The sequence below is a fragment of the Haliaeetus leucocephalus genome, unplaced genomic scaffold, assembly GCF_000737465.1.
Source record: "Haliaeetus leucocephalus isolate CR32 unplaced genomic scaffold, Haliaeetus_leucocephalus-4.0 Scaffold722, whole genome shotgun sequence".
NCBI lineage: Eukaryota > Metazoa > Chordata > Aves > Accipitriformes > Accipitridae > Haliaeetus > Haliaeetus leucocephalus.
The window spans coordinates 5,887,827-5,915,236 of NW_010973158.1; the positions used below are offsets into that span (position 1 = coordinate 5,887,827).

General features: G+C 37.7%; 2 protein-coding genes across 2 annotated transcripts in view; both read left to right on the top strand.

Moving 5' to 3' along the window:
* The first annotated feature begins 1,198 nt into the window (after window positions 1-1,198).
* Window positions 1,199-24,491, top strand: DHX29 (DEAH (Asp-Glu-Ala-His) box polypeptide 29). Its single transcript, XM_010580595.1, has 27 exons — window positions 1,199-1,223; window positions 1,764-1,837; window positions 2,621-2,734; window positions 3,225-3,354; window positions 3,741-3,883; window positions 4,511-4,636; window positions 5,103-5,229; window positions 5,513-5,674; window positions 6,247-6,412; window positions 7,510-7,633; window positions 8,047-8,643; window positions 9,390-9,533; window positions 9,627-9,803; window positions 11,006-11,149; window positions 12,662-12,806; window positions 13,025-13,145; window positions 14,103-14,187; window positions 14,810-14,898; window positions 15,479-15,607; window positions 16,490-16,565; window positions 17,272-17,496; window positions 18,397-18,533; window positions 19,191-19,284; window positions 20,018-20,320; window positions 21,689-21,820; window positions 23,362-23,458; window positions 24,222-24,491. The coding sequence occupies exons 1-27, from the start codon at window positions 1,199-1,201 to the stop codon at window positions 24,275-24,277; spliced, it is 3,942 nt and encodes a 1,313-aa protein (XP_010578897.1). The 3' UTR covers window positions 24,278-24,491.
* Window positions 24,492-26,086: 1,595 nt separating this feature from the next.
* CCNO (cyclin O) overlaps window positions 26,087-27,410 on the top strand; it is a 2,638-nt gene continuing 1,314 nt past the window's right edge. The window contains exons 1-2 of the mRNA XM_010580596.1: window positions 26,087-26,102; window positions 26,985-27,163. Coding sequence (XP_010578898.1) covers window positions 26,087-26,102; window positions 26,985-27,163 — 195 coding nt within the window. The remainder of the gene's footprint in view (window positions 26,103-26,984; window positions 27,164-27,410) is intronic.

Genomic DNA, 27,410 nt, shown 5'->3' on the forward strand with positions numbered 1-27,410 from the left:
GGTCGAGATAAGGACAGGAGAGATCACTTACCAATTACTATCATGGGCAAAACAGACTTGGGGAAATTAGCTTAATTTATTGCCAATCAAATCAGAGTAGGGGGTAATGAGAAATAAAAAACAAATCTTAAAAACACCTTCCCCCTTACCCCTCCCTTTTTCCCAGGCTCAACTCCACTCCTGATTTTTCTCTACCTCCTCCCCCCCAGCGGTGCAGGTGGATGGGGAATGGGGGTTACGATCAGTTCATCACATGTTGTCTCTGCCGCTCCTTCCTCCTCAGGGGAAGGACTCCTCACTCTTCCCCTGCCCCAGTGTGGGGTCCCTCCCACGGGAGACAGTCCTCCATGAACTTCTCCAACATGAGTCCTTCCCACGGGCTGCAGTTCTTCATGAACTGCTCCAGTGTGGTCCCCCATGGGGTCACAAGTCCTGCCAGCAAACCTGCTCCACGGGCTCCTCGCTCCATGGGGGCCACAGGTCGTGCCAGGAACCTACTCCAGCGCAGGCTTCCCATGGGGTCACAGCCTCCTTCAGGCATCCACCTGCTCCAGCGTGGGGTCCTCTCTGGGCTGCAGGTGGATATCTACTCCACCGTGGACCTCCCTGGGCTGCAGGGGGACAGCCTGCCTCACCACAGTCTTCACCACAGGCTGCAGGGGAATCTCAGTTCCAGCACCTGGAGCACCTCCTCCCCCTCCTTCTTCACTGACCTGGGGGTCTGCAGGGTTGTTTCTCTCACATGTTTTCCCTCCTCTCTCCAGCTGCAGTTGCTGTTGTGCAACTTCTTAAATAATGTTATCCCAGAGGCACTACCGCTATCGCTGATGGCCTTAGCATTGGCCAGTGGCAGGTCTGTCTTGGAGCCGGCTGGCCTTGGCTCTGTCGGACATCGGGGAAGCTTCTAGCAGCTTCTCACAGAAGCCACCTCTGTAGCCCTCCCAGCTACCAAAACTTTGCCATGCAAACCCAATACTTTTATTATTATTATTGTCACTTTATTATTGTTATTATCATCACTATTATTTTCTTCCTTGCTGTTCTATTAAACTGTTCTTATCTCAATCCACAAGTTTTACTTTTTTTCCTGATTCTCTCCCCCATCCCACTGGGTTGGGGGGAAGCAACTGAGTGGCTGTGTGGGGGTTAGTTGCTGGCAGGGGTTAAACCATGACAGTAATGCAGTGCCCTCTCCTAGATGGGGGCCAGAAGCAGGTACCTAGGTAAGAATAGGTTGGATGTGCATTGGTACTGCTGTAGGGTACTCTTAGATCCTCTACCAGTTGTTGGTAAGGGTCTTCCTGAGCCAGATGCAATGTTATTTCAAAGCCCTCCCAAACTGATTGATTTCTTTACTACAAAGCTATCCTGTCTGCCCTTGGACTTTGGTAAATGTATGCATTTTGTAATAAAAAACCCTCAACAGTCTTGCTTGTTTTGAGCCTGCCATTAGCTTCCCTATTTGGCACTCCTTGTTCCAGTGTTGAGAGAGAGTGAGCAGTCAGACCCGTTTCCTCTCATTGTGCAACTTGGGATTTTATATTTTGTCTGCTAAGAGTCATACCATTCTTCGCTAGTCCTTGTTCAAAGGGCCTTTCTGTACCATTGGTTATTATTATTGTTGTTATGTACCTGCATGTTTCTGGCAAGTTAGTGTAATATTTGCTTGCGCTAACCTGTGTTATTTTTAGTCTGTGTTAGCTACTGTAAACAATGTTCTCTATGTTCTGCTTATGTAATTGATGGTTACTTGCAATTTGCAGGTCCAAAAACTTACAGTTTTAGTTCAACAACAGATTCCAGTGCTGCTGCAAATCTTGATAAATCTGTTCTTAAGGTGAGTATCTTCTTTAGGTAAAACAACTTTGGTTTTCATAGTACTCTTATCTGGGTAAACATTTCTTCAGATCTTCAGTATTATGTTATGCAGGTAAACTACATTCATGTATTAGACATTGAATGTCTTGAGCTTGATATGTTTGGGATTTTGAGTGTGCTTTAAGAAATAGGGGTAAACTAACAGGGCAGGAGAATGTATTTTTTGCAGGACTACTAAGAGTTATGTTTGGGCTTCTACTGTATATATGGATGATTATTCCTGTCAAAGGAAGAATACGGATTTTATACAACAACCTCAGTAGCAACCAAAGCTTGGTTCATGCTTTAGAAGTGTTAAAAATACAAAAATTATTATTTTCCTGAAATTATATTTTTAAGGCAGATAAGGAGAGTGTCACAGATTGTGTCTTGATGATCAAATTATTCTATACCAGTTCTTGTAAGCAAAGGAGAAAGGCCTTGTTCTTTCGGTAGATTTTTTTTTTTTATTTCCTTACAATATTTTCCTTGAAATACTAAATTTCCTTGAAGATGTAAATGGGCCTTCTCCATAATAAGGAATGAACTCTTCTATTTCAAGTAAAGTGTATAGCCTGCAAAAGTAAAAATAAAAAGTGTCCCTTTTTTAAGAAATGTTTACAGCACTTATGGAAAGCTGGAAAAGTTGGGATTTGACTAGCAGAGAGATTTCTGTGTTCTTATTTCCTTAGCCATGAGGACATTGATATGTCATAAAAATTTGTAATATTTTGCTTTTTATCAAGTAATTTTCTCTGTGCAGGTAATGATAAATGGTAATTTGGAGAAAAGGATTATTGATGTAATCAATGACCATAAAAACCAAAATGACGACAAAGGAATGATTTCCAGAAGACTTACTGCTAAGAAACTACAGGTAGGTTTTTAAAGTGCTATTTTCCAACCATCGTTTATTTACAAGCCAGTGTAGCATGCTTTCCAGTAGTTAATGATTAGTCAGTAGAATCGACAAGTATGCTTATTAGGAAAGATAACATCTTTGAGTTCAGTAACTGAAGTTGGAGTGTTCAGATAGGATAGAGGAATAGAACTTAATCTGCATGTTTTATGTTTCCTATGTTTTTCATTCCATATGCCTGGAAAATTGTTGGTTTATCTTTCTAACTAAGAAATACATTATGTATAGAGGCTGGAATGTAGATTTATTTATACATATGCATCGTTACAATAAAAATATTATAAGCTCTGAATGCAAAACAGGATTTTCTGCTCAGCCTTCTGATACAGTAATTTATGCTGTTTACCTCCATTTAATGCCAGTTACCTGATATGTGGGAAATGGCAGTTTACAAGCCTATAGTAGATTGCTAGATTAAATCCTAATATTTTATGACTTTTATTTTTAGGATGTATATATGGCTTTACAGAGGTTCTCTTTTAAGACTGACCACATTGAAGAAGCAATGAAAAATACACTTCTGTATGGTGGTGATCTTCACTCTGCTCTTGATTGGCTTTGTTTAAACCTTCCTGATGGTGAGTATGGTGACAGAGAATTGACTGCAGTTTTTAACTGAAGAGTAATAGGACCTGGTCTGGCATGGGAATGCTTCATAGTAGTAATTAAATATATTGTTTCACTAAGACCGGTAGTCATCACAGTGTTCCTTTCCTAGATGCGCTGCTGATTCGTTCTGGGATTTTTTTTAGTGTATAAAGTCTTATAGACCTCTTGTTCCTACTCATAGAGTTTTATGGAAGTCCAGCATGCAAATGATGACTTATCTAAATGATAAAGCCTGATTTTATTACAGGCATGCAGTTTTTGTTTTATGTTCTTCTAGTTGGCTCCTAATACACTTTACAAGATTTTCAGTAATTATTATTGACATATTCTGTGACATGGGTTTTTTATTTTGAAGATGCCTTGCCTGAAGGTTTTAGCCAGCAGTTTGAAGAACAGCAACAGAAGCCTAGAGCAAAATTTTGTTCTCCTGTGTCACAACGTGAACCTCCACCTCACTCAGTAGATAACAAAAAGAAAGAAAATGGCCCTGAAACTAAGGTAATCTGAGAAATTAATTTGTGTTTACTGGGGGGAAGAGAGGATGACGTTTTCTAAAATACAGAATTCGCATTGACTTCCAATGCTGATATGAAAAAGTTCTGAAAATATGGTGTACTTAATAATTGTCACCCTCACTATTTTAACTTCAGTGGAAGTTAAATTTCATTTGAAGATAACATTTTTTTCATGTGAAGTCTAGAAAGCTCTTCATAGTTTGCTTTTGTGGTAAAGCATAGCTTAATTTTCTCCTGAAATGGGTTCATTCTGTTTATTTACAGGTGGCACTCTTTACATACTTTTGTGGGTTTTAAGTATACCTGTGTACTTGCACCATTTTGATTTCTGTGTTTATTGAATCTTAAGCATAGAAATAGAAAAGATTTCTTGTGAAAGTGTGGGGTTTTTTTCTTACAGCAGTTAAATTCTTCAAGTGTTGAGATCTGTGTAAGTGTATCATGAGACGTTTACCTGGTTGAAGTTTGCTCCATGTTTTTTTTTATTTATGTCATATAACTTAGTTTATATATAAAATCTTAAGCAATAGTTCCTAAGTACTGACAGAGAAAAGCATTGGTGTTTTCACTTACTGTTATCATTACTTTTAGTTTTCATTATTCTTCCTAGGAGATGAATGGGGGGAAGGAGAAAGAAGTGAGTATGAAGGAATGGATTTTGCGATATGCTGAGCAACAAAGTGATGAAGAGAAGAATGAGTCTGTGAAGGAGTCAGATGAAGAAAAGTTTGACCCAGTAAGACAGAATAACACTTCATGAAAGTCTTTCAAAAACTGATATGTCTGGTACATCTGCAAGTAGTGGATCTATTTGTTAAAAATTGGGGATTGAATACTATTTTACATCTTCTATTTTTACATTTGCAGGCTACAGAAGGGGAAATGTGTTGAAACTTCTCCTTTACTAAGTTGCTTTTCCTTTCCTTTTTTTTTTTTTTTTTTTTTTTACTGGGCTTACAATACTGAATGCATTGTGCTGGAAAAGAAAAATTCTTGAAACACATCTTGGTGAGATTAGGAAAGTGACTACCAAATTCTGAGAAGTTTTGACTGTTAGTTATGTAAAAACTTTAGTTGTTCCTCCGTTGTGTAAGCTTGGTATAAAGGACAATCCCCCCCACACACTTTTTTTATTATGAAGTTCATTAAAAGTGACAAGCATACAATATTCAACTTGTATTTAATAATTCTGTTTGAAATAGAATGAGAGGTATGTACATCTGGCTGCCAAGCTTTCAGAAGAAAAAGACCAAGCAAGCATCTCCAAGCAAGACAAAGACAAGCAAGGCCAGAAGGTAGCACAGGAGAAAATAAGAAGAATTCAGCAAGGTAGAGCTATGAAAATTACCTGTGTTTTATTTTGTGGCCTGCGTATTTGTTAGGCAAGTAAGTCTCTGAGTCAGACTGAACTTATTTCATTATCTTTTATGCTGCTGTGTGAATTGCAGTCTTTCCTGAATCTACCCTTTCCACGTGGGTCAAATTCTAAAAAATAACATTTTACTATTTCTGGTTTTGGGTGATCAGTATGAATTAATATAGTTGATCTTTTCTTTTTAAAGAATAAGTGCTCAGCAGTTGGTGGGTGTAAGTTGTATTCTCTCTCTGACAGAAATGGCAATACTTGAAGAACATCCGGTATTTAATCCGGCAATAAAGATTTCAAACCAACAGCAAAATGAGAAGAAAAAACCTCCCTTACCTCAGCCTCAAGAAACCACTTTGAATTTGAGCCTGCTTGAAAAACCAGATGGTGCTGCAAAGGAAGACAAAGGTGTGTTGGAAATGGTTCAGTACAAGCTTGAAGTGTACCACAAATTTCCAGTATTCTTGTTTTTCTAGGTTGCATTGCATTGCAATGCTGAGTCATCAAGCTCTGATTGTGGGAAAGGCAGGTGGACTACCTCACTGACCAAGCTGACTTTAAAGGATCTGTATTTGTTTTAGCAGATGATGTTGAAAGCTATTTTTGCCATACTGTCATGTCTAAAATTTTAATTTTTTTTTTAATTGTAGGGCTAGTTACTGTTTCCATTGTCACCCTGTCATCTTTTAAAACTATTTTCATTGTAAATCTTCAAACTCTTACATTATTTTCTAATAACCAAACTTTAGTGAAAGTTCTAAAATTATTGGGTGATCAAAGATGGCAAGCAAAATATTGTCATTAACTTCCAGCTAGATACTTTTGTGGTTAAAGCAGGAATTTTGTCATGTGTCAGTACCAGTATTTCTCCAAAACATTTCAGAAAATACATTTGAAGAAAAGCTAAAAACATTCTTGGCTATCAGAGGAATGTAAAATAAATTTTAGGAGACTTAAAATGTGTCTTTCTGCTCTTGTAGTGAAAAAGAAAGAACCGCTAGATATAAGAAATTTTGATTATAGTGCTCGAAGCTGGACCGGTAAATCTCCAAAACAATTTTTGATTGACTGGTGCAGGAAGAATTTTCCCAAGAGCCCAAATCCTGCTTTTGAAAAGGTTCCAGTTGGAAAATATTGGAAATGTAGGTATGTATTTCCTGTAAACTTTACATTTTTCTTTTGGTTCATTTAAAAATAAAAATGCTGGCTACTGCTGTCTTGTCATGTTGATCCAGATATATATGAATAGAGTGCATTTAACTCAAACTCTCTTCTTTTTGAGTCCATCAGGGAGGTATGTCATTCTGGATAGCTCTGCAAAAGTAATGCTTAGACTGGACACTATCACTAAAATAAGATTCTAGTGAATGACCCCATAAAGAAGGGGTTAGTTTTTAATTCTGTACTGCTGAATGAAAGGTTTTGAAGCGAATCTGTGAGATAATTGTCCAAATCTAACTTCCACTATTCCCATTTGAAGTAATATATTAAATCATAGGTTTTAAGCATACGAAAACCAAAACCCCTTTGGTGATTGTTTGAAATAAAGTGGAAGTTAAAAATTTCTATGAAAGCTACCATAAGTTTGTAACCAAAACAGTGCAGTATCAGTGTTTTTAAATTTCTTTTAGAAAACGAGTCTATAATAGAGTGGTATAAAGTAGAATATTATCATGTACAAATAAAATGGACATGGCATTACACATGAGTAATGTTTCTTGAAGGAACCAAGTAAAAGAACCTGTCATCTTGCTCAAGTTAAAGCTACTAATATACTGTCCCCCTAAGACTATGAGAAATTTGACTGCTGGTCTGACTGGCATGTATCTGTTAAAAAGATGTTTGCATGTCAGTAGATTATTAACTGTCATCTCAATCTATGCTAAGTAGTTACAAGCACACAAACAAATACTTAGTCCTTCTTCCAAAGCAACTAACCTTAATGGTGATCTCTATGTGTATAAATACTTCTGCTTTGGAGAAAATGAAGACATTTGTTAAGAGAAAAAAAATAATTGCAAATTCACTGCTGCAATCTGCTTCTGCTGCTGAAAATTTTCTGCTATTCAATTAAACTTTATCAGTTGTTTCCATTTACAGAATATTATTGAGTAACATTAAGTTTACTTAGCTTAGTTCCTCTATTTGAATTTCACTCTTATGTTTTAAACAAAAACATTAATAGGTGTGCTATTTATGTAGGTAATGAATTTTAAGAATGCTTGTATGAATTTGTCTTTAAGGGTCAGGATTACCAAATCGTCAGATGATGTAATGGCAATGTGTCCTACAATTGTAACAGAAGATAGTATGCAAGCGCAACATCTAGCTGCTACTTTGGCACTCTATCATTTAACCAAAGGGCAGGTAAGATTTTCACCAATATTACTGTTCTTAGCCTGGAATCTGCCTCTGCAATTGTTTGTCATAATATCTGTAGTTAAATTCTAAAAACAGTTTAATGAAGTGTTTCCCATTAAATTCTTTGCTTGTATTATATGTTCATTTACTTTTATGTATAATCATGCATATGTGTTGCAGCATACAGGGAGGACATTTTTTGATAGTAAAACTGTTCTTTCAGTGTTGTAAAGAACGCAAGCCCGTTGAAAATAAAAAGTGTATTGTTGATGTTTATATTACTGTTTTCATAGTTTCTGTGTTTAGAAATAGCTCCCTAATTCATGTTTTGCCACTCAAGTTCATTTAAATATAAAATGTTAGTGATGCTACTGAGTAGTACATAAAGTAATTTTTTTTCTGCTTTTTTCCACCTAAAGTCAGTTCATCAGTTACTGCCTCCTACTTACCGAGATGTCTGGCTGGAATGGAGGGATATTGAAAAGAAAAAGGAAGAAGAAAACAAGATAGAAACCAACAAACCTCGTGATAACTTTATTGCTAGATTATTAAACAAACTCAAACAGCAACAACAGATACAGTCTGAAAACCAACCAAAAGTATCTGAGGGTCCTGAAGATTCCTGGGAAAATTTAGTTTCTGATGAGGAGTTCAGCAGTCTCTCCCTTGAGACCTCAGACACAGATGATTTGGAACCTTCAAGGATTTTGTTCAAAAAGCTGCAAAGTTCCTCCAGATACCAGAGGCTTCTGAAAGAGAGACAGGAGTTACCTGTGTTTAAGCACAGATACTCGATTGTAGAAACTCTTAAAAAACATCGAGTAGTTGTTGTGGCTGGTGAAACAGGCAGTGGGAAGAGTACCCAGGTGCCCCATTTCCTGTTGGAAGACTTGTTGCTAGATGAAGGATCAAATAAATGTAATATTGTTTGCACACAACCCCGAAGAATCTCAGCAGTCAGTTTGGCAACCAGGGTTTGTGAAGAGCTAGGCTGCGAATCAGGACCAGGAGGAAAAGTAAGATGTGTCTGAATTCCTTTTTCTAGTCTTAATCAAATACAGGGTGCTGAATTGTTGGTACAAAGTGAAAACAGTATTTCTTACACAACCAAATAATTAGATGCTATTTTCTCTTGAAAAGGGCTTCTTGCTGTGCCAGCTGTTTCTTTCCAAATTGTCATCTGTGAACCTCTGGGTATCCATATATGGTTTCTAAAATCTTTAGAGGGTGATGAAGAGCAAGAGTGTTTCATAATGAGGATGGTCAAACATAGGAGCAAATTGCCCAGAGACTGTGGCATCTCTATCATTAGGGATGGAGAACTCCCCCAAATAAAGCTCTGGGCAATACAGTCTGGCCTTGAGTGAGGCTCTGCTTTGCAAGGGGGCCCCTTCCAACATAAGTTATTTTGTTACCTGAAGAAAACCCAAGGTCTGTATGTTTCATAGTAGTCTATTAGTGCAAAAATAATTTTGTTTGAGGACTGCAAAGAACCCTGAAAAAACTTGAGTTTACCAGCTCTTTGCTACTCTGGAGAAACTTAGTTGTAGATTTCAGTGTATTTTCCCTTTCTTAACAAAGGGAAGTCTGTGTATGAAAAAACAGGTAGGTAGTAATTCACCATACTATTTAATTAGCAATTTCTGCAGTGTCTGAATCTAACAATGCTTAAATTTCACTTAATTTTGAATATTCTAGCTTGTATACTATTTTAAATTATTCTATATTTTCAGTATCCTTTTTTTTTCTTTTTTTTTTAAAGAATTCCCTGTGTGGATATCAGATTCGTATGGAATCAAGAACAGGAGAAGCCACCAGGCTACTGTACTGTACAACAGGTGTCCTGCTTCGGAAACTTCAAGAAGATGGTCTTCTTTCAAGTATATCTCATGTTATTGTAGATGAGGTTATCAGCTCTTACTATTCTGCAGAAACTATAGTTATTCTGGGCCTTGACTTGTACTAAAGCCTTACTATAGATATGTTTTTCTAACTCTAGGTACATGAAAGAAGTGTCCAGTCTGATTTCCTCCTAGTTATTCTGAAGGAGATCTTGCATAAGCGTTCAGACCTGCATCTGATTTTAATGAGTGCTACTGTAGACAGTGAGAAGTTTTCCAGCTATTTCTCACACTGTCCCATTTTAAGGATCTCAGGGAGGAGTTACCCTGTTGAGGTAGGAAAATGTTTCTTTGATTGTGCAAGACCCTTTATATGCACGTACACAGTGATTGCCTGGTTAGTGTCTTTAGGAAATACACCTATATCACTTCTTTCTTACAAAAAAAAAAAAGCTTACAAGTCCTTGAAATACACATTTTCCTTTTTGAAAATACAAAATAGCTTCAGTGCTTTGAAGTACAGGGTTGTACTATTTTTTCTGATGGATTTATTATTGATTAAAATCAGTCCATCAATGACACATTGATTTTTCTCTATTCAACCTAGGTAGAAAGGAAAGTATTAAAGAATTCCCCCCAGCTCTGTCATGGTTTAACCCCAGTCAGCATCTAACCAACATGCAGCTGCTCACTCACTTCCCCCTTACCCAGTGGGATGGGGGAGAAAAGTGGGGAAAAGTAAAACTTGTAAGTTGAGATAAGAACAGTTTAATAGAACAGAAAAGAAGAAAGTAATAATAATAACAATAATAAAATGACAGTAGTAATAATAAAAGAATTGGAATATACAAAACAAGTGATGCACAATGCAATTGCTCACCACTCACCAACCGATGCCCAGTTAGTTCCCAAGCAGCGATCCCCCCCTGAGGCCAGCTCCCCCCAGTTTATATACTAAGACATGAATCACATGGTATAGAATACCCTTTTGGCCAGTTTGGGTTGGCTGTCCTGACTGTGTGCGCTCCAGCTTCTTGTGCCCTCACAGCTTCTTGTGCCCCCCCAGCCTTCTTTCTGGCTGGGCGTGAGAAGCTGAAAAATCCTTGACTTAGTATACACACTGCTTAACACACTGATATCTTCAGTTGTTGGTATCAACTTTATTCTCGCACTGAATCCAAAACATAACACTGTACCAGCTTCTAGAAAGAAAATTAACTCTATCCTAGCTGAAACCAGGACAACTGCCTGTGCAACTTTGTCATTACACTCTTATGCATGCTTCTCGTGCACGTTATGTAGGCTGTGGTAAAGGTAATGCTAGTGATCATGCACAGAGACCGTTAACAAACTGGTAGCAGCTCTAAGATTAGGTTTTCAAAAATAATAAGAAAGACTAAGTTGAAATTTGCAAGATCTATTACAACATTAAAAGAGGGTATTCCCTGTTCAGCTTATATACAAAGCTTTAAACAAGGAAAAAGGTGCTGATTAGTTTTTGACATGCCTGTATTTCTTCTGTGAATTTTCACTAAAGATTTTCCATGTTGAAGATGTAATTGAAGCAACTGGCTATGTTCTGGAGAAAGACTCAGAATATTGTCAGAAGTTCTTAGAGGAGGAGGAGGAGGAAGTAAGAATAAATGTTACTGGCAAAGGAGGAAGCACTACAAAGTATCAGGTAAAATAGGCATTTCTAGTTTTGGCTTAGAAATTTTGATTATTTTTTTATTATTTTATCATTTTACATCCTGTTATTAAATGCAATTGGATTGTATAATACCACATTTATTTCAGTTGATAAAAAACAATGGCACTGCTACAGTGAAAACCAAGTATTTATTAATGCTACACCCTTATGTTTGTTCCTCTAACTCCTTTATAGCTGCCTTGATTTTGTTATATTTGACATTGAGTTCTCTTGTACAGATTCCCAGTTCTAGATCTGTAAGGAGCAGCAGGGGAAAGCATTTAAGTATTTTCTCCCAAAGAATTCTCTGAACCAGTGAACCTAAGACCAAAAGAGGCAAGGCCATATCCTTATCCTTCTTAGCTGAAAAATTCCCAAGATCCTCCAAATTGGCATGCTGAATGAGATGATTTACATGAGATTATTGCGTAGAGCTTTGTGGTTTAACAGGCTATGGTTAATCCTGTAGGTAGTCTTCATTGACACCTGTATGTGCTTTTGAATCAAAATTCTTGAAACAGAGTATATGAATGCCATCTGACTTCAGGCAACTTAGGCTGTTCATCTAGACTGTATATATTTTGGGTAGTTACCTGTCTGCTCTGGCTTGCTCTGTCAAAATCTGTAGGACCATTTAGCTTGGTGTGATCAAACACAGATACATATGTTGAAAAACATGATCTCATGTGCTCTGCTGATTTTTTTTACTTTTTTATTTCCCTAGCGTGGTAGTTACCCCATACATTACAAGAGCATCCTTTAGTTGAAGCCCAAGTGCTCTTCTGAGTGCTGCTCCATCTTTGTAGTTTATTTCTATTGAGCCTTCAGTACAGAAGGATATGTAGTGGCAAGCTTCTTTAAGTGCATTGATTAACAATTAAATAATTTACCCTAGTGCCACTTAACATAGAAGACTTATGCTAAGTATGTATCTGTAAGATGTTTGTAAACAATTCAAATGTCTGTATGTTCTGCTAATTCTCCCTCCCCCTTTCCTCCTGCTCCAAAGCACTGCAGGAGTTGCCACCTAATTGGCTCTTAACTTTCATTGCAACTGTTAGTTCAGAAGGGTGAGGGAGAGGAGAAAGGCGAGACTGGTTTCTTATACCCCCAGATATGAGTTTTGAAAGAAGAGTAGCCACCCTGCTTAACCCATTTTGAATTGATACCAATTGGATGCCAGATATGGACCTGGGAACTGTTTCCATTTGTAAAACAGACTGTACAGTACTGCTTGCACAGACTTTAAAAAAAAACAAAAAGGTAAAAATTCATCTGGGATGTCGTTTAACAGTAGTAGATACCTATACGTAGGTTATGTAGGTGGCTGTGATTTAATCTAACTCACACTGATTTTGGTGGGAAGTTAGTCAGTTAAATGTCTTTCACCTCAATCTCTGTTTTAGGAAACCTAAACTAAGTGAATGACAAACTGACCTTCTGTTCTCTTACCTTCTTCTAAAACACTGAGAATACTATTTTTTTCCTGCTCTTCTCTTTTAGGAGTATGTCCCAATCCAGTCTGGATCTGGTATTGATTTGGCTCCTTACTATGCAAAGTATAGCAGTCGTACACAGCAGGCTATCTTCTATATGAATCCTTACAAGATCAACCTTGAACTTATTTTGGAGTTGCTTGCATACTTAGGTACGGTCTACTTCTTAAGAAGTTTATATGCTTGGGGCTGTCCTTTGGACTTATTTTTCCAGTGCTTTCTACTGATAATGAAGTACTTGACTTCATTCTTATATGAACCATCCTAAAAAGCATTTACCACAGGGCCCAAAAGTAGTTCTTGTTCTCAAGTGAAACTGTTTGTAAATGCATGTTTGTTTTAACTATGTGCCTGTGCTGTAACTTTCCAGATAGAAGTCCTCAGTTCAAGAACATTGAGGGTGCTGTGCTGATCTTTTTACCAGGCCTTGCCCATATCCAACAGCTGTATGATCTCATTTCAACTGACAGAAGATTTAACTTGCGTGACAGGTAGTGCAGATATTTTCTTTAACATTAATAGTTTAACTTAGTGAATATGTTTGGGTTTTAAGGTCTGCTATTCTTGAAAAGGGAAACAGAGTTATACCTCTGAGCTATTTTTGCTACAAATGGACTTCTATTATCTAAAAATGACACAAGCAAAAATTACAGGTGCTTAGGAATGGTACAGTAATAATTTTTTTCTTCTGATGTTATTTTTCAACAAACTTACTTAACCACAAAGCACTTGACTACTTCTTTTCCACTTCTTAGGTTAAGGAAGCAGCCGTATCTGGGATATAGTTTTCTGTGGCTTACTCTTTGCAAGGAGGTAACTACTTCCTGAGAAGAGATCCAGAGACAGTAATCTACTAAGAGAAATGGCATAGGGTTGTAGTGACAGATAGTTTTGACACTTATTTTGTGGGTAACTAAAAGTTAGCAACAAAATGGCATAAAAAGAACATTTGCACTCAAATTCTAAAGATTCAGAGATGGACTGAGATGTCAAGGTCTATAAGAGAAGGCAAGTACAAACCTCTGTGGCTGTCTCATCTCTGAAGGCCTTTATTACTCAGGCTAAAAGTTGCATGTGTTTATAGTTCTGTACAAAGTTTCAATAATGGTCCTTGTCTTGGAAGCACAATGTAAAGAACTCGAGTTCATGGACACCTAGTTCCCTTTTTGCTAGGCTATTGATCTAAATGAACTTAGAGTTCTGCAGTAGTAGTATTTTTCCTGTGTTATTACCAAACAGGAGAACAGCCCTAGGAACTAATGGTGCTATCCTTTCTTGGTATTGTAATAAAACACTGAAGCAGATTTTCATACCTAATCATGCAGAGTTTTACGCTTTCAAGTGTCCGTTCTAGTTGCTTTCTCCAAACTGTTGTCATCGTTCTCGTCTAATTTTTTTACAGTATCTTAATTTCATAAGTGTATACTGATTAGTGTAATTTCTTCTAGGCACAGGTTGATAGCTTTGCATTCTGTTCTGTCAACTCAAGATCAAGCAGCTGCATTTACAATACCTCCCCTTGGTATCAGAAAGGTATGATATATTCAGAAAGGCAAAGTTCACCACTGAAAGGAGAAACTTTCTGGGTGTGCAACTCTAATTGTTTTAAAATCAAATACAGAATTGCACAACAAGTATTTGTTCTTGGAATTTTCTCGCTGCAAAGAAACAATTCTTCTAATTTGGTTTTCTGTAACAGATAGAAGCTAGCATGCTGTGAAAACCTGGAAGTAATCAGACAAATTTTTAAACCTAATGTTTTTCTCAGAGCTTCTTTAGTTGTTGATTTCCTGTATTTTAACTGCTGTTAACTAGTAACTATAGCTTTTATCTAGGAAAATAGTATTTTACTTACTGCCAAACTATTTAATTAAAAGTTGACCAATTTAGGCAGGTACTAGCTAGTAATTTTGATGGATTATAAAACAAAAAGTGAATGCAAGATTCTCACTTAACTTTTGATTCCTCAGTAATTGGGTAAGACTGAACCATTTTCCAAGTTGTGTAGCTTTTAATGCTCTGACAGATTATTTAAGGAAACATTTCTGGGTAAAAAAACTTAACACAACTTATTCTATAATATTGATTAAAAGGATGAAAACTGTTAGACAGCAATTCCATAATTCTTGTATTTGTTATGTGAACTTCTTTTCAGATTGTTTTGGCAACCAATATAGCAGAGACAGGTATTACAATACCAGATGTTGTCTTTGTAATTGATACTGGGAGAACAAAAGAAAATAGGTGAGTTTGATTTTCATAAATCATACTGTGATTACTGTAAATATTTGGAGGTTAGTACTGCAAGAATTTTGTAGTATCCTCATTAAACTACAGTTCTGGACAAAAAAGTGTGCTGAGCTCATTGAACAGCTTGTAGTTTAGGTACAAGTTTGAGATGAATCTTTGAATTTTCAAATGGTGTGAAGGACAACAAGGGGAGTTATTCATAGATACAGACAATCATGATTAAGTACTGGTTTAAAAAACAGATCCTTTTTATACTGTCTCAATTCTTAGCAGTTATTTTGTTGTCCATTTTAAATGTGAAAAGCCCTACAGAATATGTTAGAACAATTCTGGATTGCCAGGGAGATGAAGTAATACAATAGCTCTTTCATTTTCCAATTTTTACACTTTCATTAGTGAGTTGTATCCAAGGTTCTGTGATGTACAGTTTCCCCCAGCTATGCTTAGTTTTCAAAACTAAATATAATATTTTCAGATAAATACTATTTAGATACAGTATCAGTATGCTAAGTTAAGTATACATAAAAATTCTAGGTCTGAAATCTGAATGGGCACTTGCTTTACAATTTTTAAGGTATCACGAAAGTAGTCAGATGAGTTCCCTGGAGGAGACCTTTGTTAGTAAAGCTAGTGCTCTGCAGCGACAAGGAAGAGCTGGGCGTGTTAGGGATGGATTCTGCTTCCGAATGTACACAAGAGACAGGTACTGTAAACTTAGCAAGACTTTGTAAATCGCATAAATATCTTTGTCTTTTTTCTGTGCAAAACCAAGAATTCTTGTTGAAATTCATTTTAATTATTGCAAACTGGAAAGATTAAACTGTAAAAAAAAAAAAAACAACAAAACAAAACACCCCAGACAATTTGAATATCATATGAATAAAGTGTTACAACAGCCTTTTTGTTTCACAATTTTAAAAAAGTTAATTTCATTCTTAGTACCTGTAATGTAAGTGCTTTGAAAAAAATCTTCATAATTAAAGGATAAGTGCAGCTGTAAGGAATTGTAGATGATCATTTTTTAACGACATCTACTGCCCTGCAGCAAATATACACAAACCTTACTTCCTGAACTCTTAATTTTTTGATCAGACAAATCTGTAGCTTTCTGAAGTGGTATCTCTATGGATAAGAGATGGAGAAAATATCAAATTATACAACACTGCAGAATTAGTTTCTGTTACTGCAGCGGAATAGCTTTTTTCCTTCTTGTCTGAACGTCTGAAGCAACTTTCAGCTGAGAAACAGTTAAGGTAAAAGTATTTTTAAATAACCAATAAAGTGTGCATTTTAGCCACATGCAAGGCTTTCAGTTTTAGAGATATGCAATTTAAGAATTTGTTTTGAAAATCGGGGTCTTAACTGCCTTTCCCTCTCTTTCACTAAAACTCTTGCTTTCCAAGCTACCACACATGCCTTAATTCAAACAATGAACAGTTTACCCACACATTAAAGTAAGTGCCACTGCCCACCTTGCCCCTTTAAAGAACACCTGCAAAGAATGAGCATATGAAACCTGAGTCTATAAGTTGAATTCAAAGATTAAATTGAGTATCTGTGATTCTCTGTTTTTATAATATTGCAGGTTTGAAAGCTTCATGGAATACTCTGTTCCAGAAATATTGCGTGTGCCTTTGGAGGAATTATGCCTTCATATTATGGTATGGTTTTGGTTTTAGAATAACTGACCTTGTTAACTGAAAATATTACATGGGCCTTTGGAGGAATTACACCTTTATCTTATTGTTTGGGTTTGGTTTTGGAATTACTGACCTTGTTACCTAAAAAGGTGTCCTAGGGCTTGCTAGGACAGCCCTAATCCAGTATAAGTAGTGGGGCTTCTCCCACCAGGGCAGGAGGGAACCCAGTACCTGTACGTTGGAAAATCCAGAGCATGGTGTTGAATAAGAATAGCATACTATGCTATTCCAGTTCACCTCAGAGTGCCAATTCAAGCTTAGTTAAATAGCCTTCAGACTAATTTCTGCTTAAGGAAGCAATTCCATTCCCTCTCTCTCCATCCTGAGTGAGTAGGATATGCATGGGGAAACTAGCAACCTGGCAAATTAGTGCCAGGTTGAACTGCATCTCATCAGGTTTCAGAGTCTCCTGCTCATCTGTGACCATTGGTAACAGGCTCCTCTGATCAGTGGTTGTGCCTTATGAAGTCCTTCTGAACAGTGAAGTTTTGTTAACCTAATGTGGGGTGCATCTGTGTTCTGAGAACCAAGGGGCTGGTTTAGAGGAGAGGGAAAGGGAATCTGGGCTTTTGATTGCAAGAACAGCTTTCCAGTTTCCTTTGTAGCTACTATAAAAGTTTGTTACAATAAATTTTTATATTGAAATATATGCCCATTTACTCCACAGAAATGCAATCTTGGCTCTCCTGAAGATTTCCTTTCCAGAGCATTAGACCCACCACAGCAGCAAGTAATTGGTAATGCAATGAACCTGTTGAGGAAGATTGGGGCTTGTCTGTTAAATGAGCCCAAGCTGACTCCATTGGGCCAGCACCTTGCAGCCCTTCCTGTCAATGTAAAGATTGGCAAAATGCTTATATTTGGTGCTATATTCGGCTGCTTGGATCCTGTGGTGAGTAAAAAGAAATATTATATCTAAATTAAAAAAAAAAAAAGAAATGGTTGACACTTTACAATTAATCTGATTTCTTGCAACATGGTATTTTGAAAGGATGGTGCGAGAAGTTAAAATGTTTATTTTAGGGTGAGAGCACCTGGACATCATGGAGGGGAACAATCTAAGTATTCTTTACAGTTGGACTCGATGGTCTTAAAGGTCTTTTCCAACCTAAATGATTCTATGATTCTAAACTCCTAGGTACTATTCACAAGGGGATAGTCAGATTTGGTCTCCCGTTCTGTCACGATCTCAGGGAGTATGACACGTAAATAAAAAACCCTCTTACATGTAGGTTAGACCAACCTGGATTACCGCACAGTTTGTGGGTCAAGAACATGCTGATGTAAAGTTATTGCAAATTAATTGACATGGTAACTTATTATATGAAGGCTGGCATAGTTTACACTTTCACCTAATCCATTTAATTTACTGCAAATCAGGAGGAAGCATGGGTATGTTAGTTGCTGCAAACTGAAAGTTAAAATCCTTTGTTCTCTCAATATCTCCTGTTAATGTAGTATAATCTAAAGCAATTGTTTAATCTGACCTTCACTGTATTGTATCTGGTATTGCTCTGTCATTTGACAAACCATTTCATGTGAGTTTCAGGATTTAATATTTTTTTATCAGTGTATATAAGGTATTATGTCTTTAATAAAGCAATGTCTTTAATATAGGTAAGTTCTGAATTCTATGTAGAAATTCTTATGGTGATAAGTTTTCCTTGAGACTTAGTAGAAGATAAAGTATCATTAAATATTACTGTAAAAGAAAACTTAAAGGTCTTTGTATGGTAAACCTGTAAGCTTATAATAAAATACTCCTAAGTCATGTGTACTTTACTAATTGCAGGCAACTCTGGCTGCTGTTATGACAGAAAAATCCCCATTTACTACGCCAATTGGTCGAAAAGATGAAGCAGATCTTGCAAAATCATCTCTAGCAATGGCAGTTTCAGACCATATAACAATCTACAATGCTTATCTGGGGTAAATGATAATTCTGCTGTGGTTATAGCTGGATGCGGATAACACTTAAGTAATGCAGTTCTGTAAAGAATCCTTAATAAGAATCTTCTCTTGAATTGCTTGGACCTGAAGTTTTTCTCTTCAGAATAACAATAGATTGCCAAATACTGTAACACAAAATAAGAGCTTGCTTAGTACCTTATCCTTTAATTCTTTTTAACTGTGCTTGCACACATACAGATGTGTACTCAGTCTGTTTATCCTAGTGTTTAAAGTATTTTGTTTGTGATATGTTGACCTGAATATTTTGTATTTGAGAAAGTACAAATGTATATATTATAGAATGACATGCATATTTTTTCTTTTTAGGATATTAGCACTAAGTCTTAAAAACCACACCTGAATTTTGTTTCAACTGTCAAAGACAAAAGTGTGTGATTTTTGAGAGATAATTACCTTGTATTTTTGTTAGTATCTGTCAGTTTTATATTGCAGGCATGTTCTCTGGAGTGCTCTTAGACCAGCAGCATTCATCTTCCTTAATGCCACTTACTTACAGTTTTCAGTAGAGAATGCTGAACAAAGCACAGTATTGCCTTTTACCTTACTACCACTTTCATATTGTCATATTCTTGATGTGATTCTTTTTGCTGTAATAAGACAGGTTTTTTTCCTTAGGTGGAAACGGGCTCGACAAGAAGGGGGGTATCGTGCTGAAATGACTTATTGCAGAAGAAATTTCCTTAATAGGACTTCACTGTTAACTCTGGAGGTAAACCAAACAATTATGCTGTGCACTCAAAAGTTACTTGTTAAAATTTCCCTCTGAAAATGTCATGCCCTTTTAAAGAGGTGATATCTCACAGTTACTATTTATACAAGACAAAAACAAGTGAAATGTTAGGGACTGATGAAATACACACCCTCAGTCAAGGTAGCTTGTGTCTGCATTTGAGTTTTAATATGCACATTTTGTTGGTATACATCTTTGCAGTCACTGCCACTGGAGAAGCTAGTCCTTACTTCCACCAGAGATTCAAAACTTATGAATTAAAATACTTACTTTGTGTTATTCTTGATATCGAAGAACAGGTCTGTTAACAGTTAGTTTGAAAGATGAGCCACAAACTTATGTAAATGGCCTCTCATTTTTGGTGAGAAAATGTTTTAATTGGTCTTTCCTATTTAAGTTTGGGTGACTGAGCTCTTCTAAGCAGAAGTGGATCCTTGATGCAAATGTATCTTTTTATTTTCACTACAGGTGAGAGATTTAGTATTTGTAGTATATATAGTATCATATATATATCCCTATATTCCAGGTAATGTTTTTCCTATAGAAACAGCCACTGTTCCAAAGTGGTTGCAGAAAATACAAGTGTGTTCCTACTGAGAGATTTTTCCCATGGAGAGCATGAATATTTGGGATGGAGTGTTATTGCCTGCTGATGGAGTGAAGTATATACCTTTTTAAATTCAGAGTTTTACTAATACCTTACTAATTTCAGGATGTGAAGCAAGAACTCATAAGGGTGGTCAGAGCAGCAGGCTTCACAGCACCTACAACGCAATGTGGATGGGATGGAAATGGAGCCACACAATCCCTTCCTCTCCACGAAATAGCTCTTCTTAAAGCTGTGTTGACTGCAGGGCTGTATGACAACGTAGGAAAAATAATGTATACAAAGTCTGTGGATATTACAGAGAAGCTGGCTTGTATGGTAGAAACAGCTCAGGGTAAAGCACAAGTGCATCCCTCCTCTGTAAATCGAGACTTGCAGACATACGGATGGCTCCTTTACCAGGAGAAGGTAAGTGAAAATAGTGAATGTAGCTGATAGTTTGTGTAAAGGTGGAGTTATGCCTCCAATATTAAACAACATACACCAGTGTAAAGTATATCTGAATGTTTTGTTCATCTTAAGAGTCTTTAATATCTGATGATCCTGAAGTCCATAAAAATGAGTCAGCTGAGGGCTGAAGAAGAAGTTAAGGCTGAACATCATGAACAAATCTGTTCATGGTGAAACTGGTAGCTATAAATGAAAGTACCTTTCTATATGTCCTTTAACTCGATAGTGTCATTGACTTTTTTAATACAGTGCTGTTGATTTTAATATGATCACTTTGATCAGTAATATGTAGTAGTAATACTTCAAAATGTGCTTTTTCTGTTTTACTGTTCGAAGCGGACTCTAAGGTTTTGAAAGTTGGTACAGGCCTTGCATATCCCAAATAATAACTTAAAATGAAATAGCCAATTCTGTAATTGACTGCTGAACTTCCTAAGTGAATTGCCTTTTTTTTTTCCCTGTTGCTTTCTTCCCCCTCACAACTGAAAATTTTGTCAGTTATTTGCTGAATTCAAGTGTTTATATTTAACTACACTTTTAGTATAACACCACCTTGACAGTTGTTTAATGGCCAACTTGATTGTAGAGGAGCATGTTAGATAATGCATATGAAATTATAGTATTTTGGGGAGAGCTGAAAATATTTCCTGCTCCCAAGAACCTTGTAGTGTAAGGGCAAGACAGTAGCTGAGGTAGGTAAATTATTCCATGAACCTGGGAGCAAAGCAAGCCTATACTGCTGTGTGAAGATGCACTCTTTTTGTTTCCTTTCCTCCCACTACAACTCCTGCCCATCCTATTCCATCTTTATCTGTGAGAGGCTCCAAAGCCAGAAGTAGCATATGCTGAGCCCCATAGTTTACTCCGTGTATGTGTCTACATTTGTGCCCACATTTATGCATGTATGCATGTGAATATGTGGATATAGATAGATTGACAAACTGGCTGCTGCTAAGAAGAATGTATAACGGAAGATTTTTGTCTGCCTTTCACTTCAGTAGGTTTATTAATTTTGGTGTCTCTTCTCGGAACAGCACTAGGCTAACATTATCTTTCTGTTTGAATGTTAACGAGAAAATTGTGGCATTAGCCAATTTCCTGGTAGCGTATAAGGCTGTTACTTAGAGGTGATGTATTTTATGTGGTCTAGGGCGGACGAATTGCTATTCATTGCTCTGTGTACAATGACTTGTGTTGATTGGATCTTAAAAGGAAAAAAGTGTTTTTCTTGCTCTTAAAAGTAACAATCAAATTTGGTGTTGCAGGTTTTATGTGGTTTAGGTTTTTTTGTTGTTGCTTTTAATGCTTGTGTTTGTTTCTATACAGGTGAGGTACACTAAGGTATATTTGAGAGAGACTACTTTAATATCCCCCTTTCCCATTTTGCTTTTTGGTGGGGATATAGAAGTCCAGCATCGGGAGCGCCTCCTGACAGTTGATGGCTGGATCCATTTTCAGGTGTGTTGGAGTGGTAACTACCTTTTGTGGTTCCATGGGCTTTTGTATTACACAGTTGATGTACAAGCTTAATTCAGAACACTGTATACGTGGGATGAAGACAGGAGAAGAAGGAAGGAGACAATTGAAGGAAATGATGGGAAATTTTATAAACATGTAATGAAATCTTAGCAAATCACACTCGAAAGAATAGGCTTGTAATATGTGACTTACAAGACATCAGTTCCCTCTCTCTTCATAAAGAAAGCTGGTGTTCTTTCAGAAAAGGTACTGGAAATGGATATAGACTAAACCTTGTTTTATAGAGCTGGTACTGAAAGCAGATGAGTGTGCTATTTTATATTACGCTTTCCTACAATCTTATGATCATCTAAGTACATATTTGTCTTTAAAATACTATTTATTTTGCTTTATAGCCCAAACAGAATTATTTGGGGGAAAAAAAAATACAAATAGAAAATACCTGTTTGCTTCAGTTTTGGGTCTTTGGGGTTTTTTTGTTGTTGTTTTGGTTTTTTGTTTCTAGGTGAAAAGTTTTATTTGGGAATGGGAAAACTGAGTGCATTTTCTTAGTGCATTTTTGCAGACAAAATTAAAACAGGTGACATGCCAAAATCCTCTGTAAATTCTTTTAAATGGCAAACCTTGGCTTTTCCTAGCCTGCCAGCTACTTGGTTACAATTTTCTGTGCTCCTGTGGGCCCTGTGTTACACTCAAGGAAGGCTATAAGCTACAAAACATTTTGGTTCTTTGCACTCTGATGCAAGCAAGCAACCATCTGATTGAATTCACTGGTTATCATGAATATGGAATTTTAAAAAGCAGCTCCCTTGTGGGTTTGTTGGAGAATTTTTTGTGGTCCCTGGGTGGCTACAGGTTGTGCGGTTGCTGGGCCAATTACATCTTGTAGTGTATTTCAGAATTTCTATTTTTCTACTGAGATTCTAAGCAGAATCTGTTGCATTTTGTGCTTTTTCCATAATAGCTACTTATTGTACTACAGCTAATATATAAATGAAATAAATACTGGTATAGGGAGGGAGGGATAAAATGAAACAATCCTGGAAAACACTTCAGCTTTAAATATCCAAACTCCTAGTGAGATTTAGGAGAGGTTTGTGATTGCTTTCTCAGGAGGCCAGGCAGAACTTCTGGGAGGGAAATGTGTAGGTATTTTATTGCAGGTATAAATTAATTTGTACTTTTATACCTTGGAAAAAAGCAATTAGAGTAAGTAGGGTAGTGGTAAATTAATAATTTTACCACATGCTGGTTGTTCATGGTATGTGTGGGAGCATATTCTGAGTTACCCTTCTGAGCTGCTCTTTAGGGTGTGATGCTACAAACAACAGGTGCTTAAAGATAAGAAGGCATAATGTAAGCCCAGTCATTTCCTGAGTACACTATCCATATGCTTAAAATTATGTATATGGATCATGTTTGCAGGAATCTTCTATTTATATGTAAGGTAATCTTTTAATCTATATTTTGGTATAAAATGTCCGAGTAATGCAAATATTTGTATTCTCCATTCTCTATAGGCTCCTGTAAAGATAGCAGTAATTTTCAAACAGCTGAGAGTTCTCATTGAGTCTGTTTTAAAGAGGAAGCTTGAAAATCCTAAAATGTCACTTGAAGGTAACTTTATTACAGCATTGCTGACATTACTATTTGATAAATGAACCTTGTGGCAAATCTGAGGAAGCATTAGTACACTGCATCCTCACCCAATAGGGTTCGTGTGACTTGAATATTGTTCCGTTATCTTGAGAGACATCCAAAAAGTTGTGACTAATCCCACATATATTATGTGGCTCACCCCAGATGGATGAAGATCTGCACAACTGCTGTTCTAAAGATATCCCTGATAACAGCATTGAAGGTAGGGGTAGTAATGGTGAGGTATGCATCTCAAAAGAGAAGTAAGACTGTGTGATGAACCTCAGGCATGGATGAATTTTAAGTGTTGCACAAGTTGTCTCACAGTTTAGGTTAATGATGGGGAACTGCATGTTGGCCCCCAAAGCAAGGGATAGAGGAGCACAATTTAAACTTTGAACACTGGATGTTCAGAAGAATATTGTAGGTGGGGAGGGAGAAAGGGAGTTCCTGTATGCTGACATATCTGTAGTTTACCCATCATTTTCTCAGTCTCTTTTGTGAAATACTGAAATGGTCACAACCAACTCACTGAGTAATTTTATAAACTTTTTAGTGATGTACTGTGGACATACTCTGTGCCCTTTTGCTTCGCAAATGGGAATCACTTGTCTTGCTTTAGAGTTTGGCATAGCCTAAAACATTAAGATATTGAGTTGCTGAGAGCTAGACTTGCCTTCTGCTTTTCTTGAATTTTGGAAGTCAATTTTCAAGCTCACTGTGTGTTTGTTTTCTTTCCTAGATGACAAGGTCTTACACATCATCAAAGAACTGATAAAAACAGAGAATGGTAACTGAAACCAGGAATCAGTAATAAACCAGAGTTTCAGTAATGGCAGGGGAAATATGCACTCCAGCGTTAACTGAAAGTATTTAAATGCTTAGTGTGGTTGATACCAGCCATGATGTGGAAAGACTGCATGATTTTGCATAAAATTTGCCTTTCTCTATGTCATTTTTAAAGATGAACATTGAATATGTTTAGCCTTTACAATACATTTGGTGCCATTTGTCTGACTGTATGGGTGATGGATGGAAGCAGTTTCTTTCCAATATAAAAATGGCTGTGGCCAATGCATCTTTTTTGTTTGTTTGTTTAATGTACTAATCATACCATCACTGGTGGTGCAGACTGTAGTATTGATTAAAGATTAGGTCCTGAATCTCAGTTGAGTAGACAAGTGTTTCTTATGTGGGTTTCCTAAGTGGTAATTTCTTTTGTTGTTAATCTATGAATTTACAGTAATAAAGCAATACAATCATATAGATATCTTCATTTTCCTGTATGGTTTACATTAAGAAGATACTTTATAAGAAGATATGAACTGCTGTGAACAGGTGCTCAGCGAGACAAGTGTACTTACCAGCAACCTCTCCCATCCTGTGCCTCTTCTCACACTTGTTCCTCCCTGTTCACCCTGATCCTTGTCTATCCCTGCTCCTGTAAAAAGTTTTGCCGTCCCTTTCATATGTTGAGCTTTGCACAGTCCTGCAGGCCCCTTCAAATGATGATCATGTTTTTCCCCCTTTATTGATCAAAGCTGAGGTTGACCCTCTTCAAGGCTATACCAGAGCAAGTTCCTTTAAATGGCTCATCAGTCAGTGGCTGAAGCCTTCTGCTCTTCATTGTTCTCTCTTACCACTTGCTTACAATGTTGGTGTTGTCTGTGTGTTCCTTTGTTTCTTATTTCTTTTATACTGAATACTCCTTACCCAGATAACTTAATGGACTAGATGCTCTTACATTCTACCTATCCACACCATTTACAATTACGAAGTGAAATTTCAGATCACCAACTCGGCTTTCAAGAATGAGGAATATTGGGGGGGAGTGGGTTGGCATTAAACAGTTGCAGTCAAGTAGGAGCTCTGCATGTACAGGCAGAGGCACAGTGTGGAAGATAACTTTTTTAATGTGAAAAACAGATTTCATACAGCAGCTGTTAATAGTGTACAGAAAGGAGACTGAGGAAGATGCATGAAAATGCAAAATACATGGAGCTATCCAGTTAGATTATCATAGCAGAACTGGTACTGCTGCACGAAGAGTGACATAAGGTACCCTACACTCAATTCTGGAAGAGGCAAGTTCTAATAATAGTTTGCCAAGAACTCTGAGGGAAAAGTGATGACATCCATTACCATTTTTATGAATTGTGATAAACTAGTGGTAGCCTTAGTTTCCTAGAGGAGCCGAGAAGTGGGTTTTTTTTTTTAAATTCCAAAGTATGCAGCATTTACGCAAGGAAGTGTTTAAACAAGATAAAGATTTAACTAAGACCTCTATTCTCAGACATACTCTCCTTTCACAGCAAGAGCACAGAAATAAAAACCTGCAAACTACATTCCAAATTAAAAAATCTGTACCCTGAACAATTTCCTAGATTTTGTTCTATTTCAGGTCTTTGATTTGGATCCTTTGGAAACGTAAATTAGAAATACATTTTAGTAATTCAAAAACTAACATGCTCATGTTTATTTTAGATTTGAATTTCACTTATCAGTTGTTGGTTTTAAATGGCTAAAGCCTAGTGCAAGTGTTAAACGAGGGAGAAGAACTCAAGGACAATTCACTGTGATGAATGGAGAGGTTTTGTAGGTAGGGTAATGTTGAAATTCAGAGGTATTCTTTGTGTTCCTCTAGTGTGTCCTGCTTTGTAATCTTTTAAAGAAATAGCTTCTTTCAGTTGTAATAAATAGGAAATTGCACACTCCTGAGCAAGCAACTGTTTTCTGCAAAACATGAAACAGGTCATGTTGTGCTGTACAGAAAAGCATAGTTATCTTAAAATTAAAAACAAACAAAAATCAAAGACTGCAGTGGCTTTGTGCTCCTGCAGTGTATGTCAGCAACTTTTGTGCCTGTGTTCTTTTGGGTGGATGAACTTTCTCTTTTGTTCTATTTATTTAATAAATACTTCTCCTAACACCTTTGTGTCACTTTTCTCAAAGCACTTGTCAGACACAAGGCCAGCCAGTATCAATGGCTCTTTCTTACCGTAATCACAACAGGGCTTTTCGGGGTGTACTTTTCCTAAAGGCAGCGTGTCCTACTGGTCTCTGTATCCTCTCCTTGGAGAGGATTTCCTGCTCCTGCCATTCAAGCTGCAGAATTCCCAGCTCCTCCTCTCTTCTGCTGGTGGGGTTGTGGACTGGTTCAAGCTCTCTCTTCTCCTTCTCCCATTGACATCTTCCCCACCGCTAGATGCAGGGGAGGTTTTCTTTTTCCTTCTACAAGTCTTTCCTCATCCATAGTGGACTGGGTCAATGGATCGCATAAGCAAATCGTATCTGATAAAAATAGTCATGTCTGGCCTGAACTCCGCTTCTGTAAACCAGTGGTCGCGGTGCGGGAACATTTCGATTTCCCTCCATTCGGCCATTTAAAATAGTGCTCCGTTACGTAAATAGTCCACGGGTGGAAGGGGAAGCGAGGCCCAAACGGCCGAGGGAGCGCCGGCGTTGCCGGCATCTCCCCCGGTGTATTTGTGCTCTTATTTCCCAGTGCCCTCCAATGGAAGTGTTACTTACGCGGAGCAACCCGTAGCTGCTAAGCGCACCGGCTTCCGAGCTAGAACGCCAGGAGCACGTCTAATTTTAGCCGTGGCAAACCACGAAGTTGCGAAGGCGCCACTTCGGCTGGCTCGCTTCGGGCCCCGCCGGGACGGGTTCCGCGCCGCTCCCGCCCGCCCAGCCGGCTCTCCGTGCTCTTCCAGAGGCACCCTTCTCCGCAGGTCGCGGTCCCACGGCGGCTCCGCCGCAGCCCTCTGACCCGCCGGAAAGCGTTAGGCAAGAGCCAGGCGTTCTGGCAGCTCGGTTCCTTTCCGGCCCCGAAGCGGGTTTTGGTTTGGAGACGACGTTCCCGGCGGTGCCCGGCCGGCCTGCCCGCGGCGGGCGGGGCGGGGCGACGGCCCGGGAGGCGGGCGGTGAC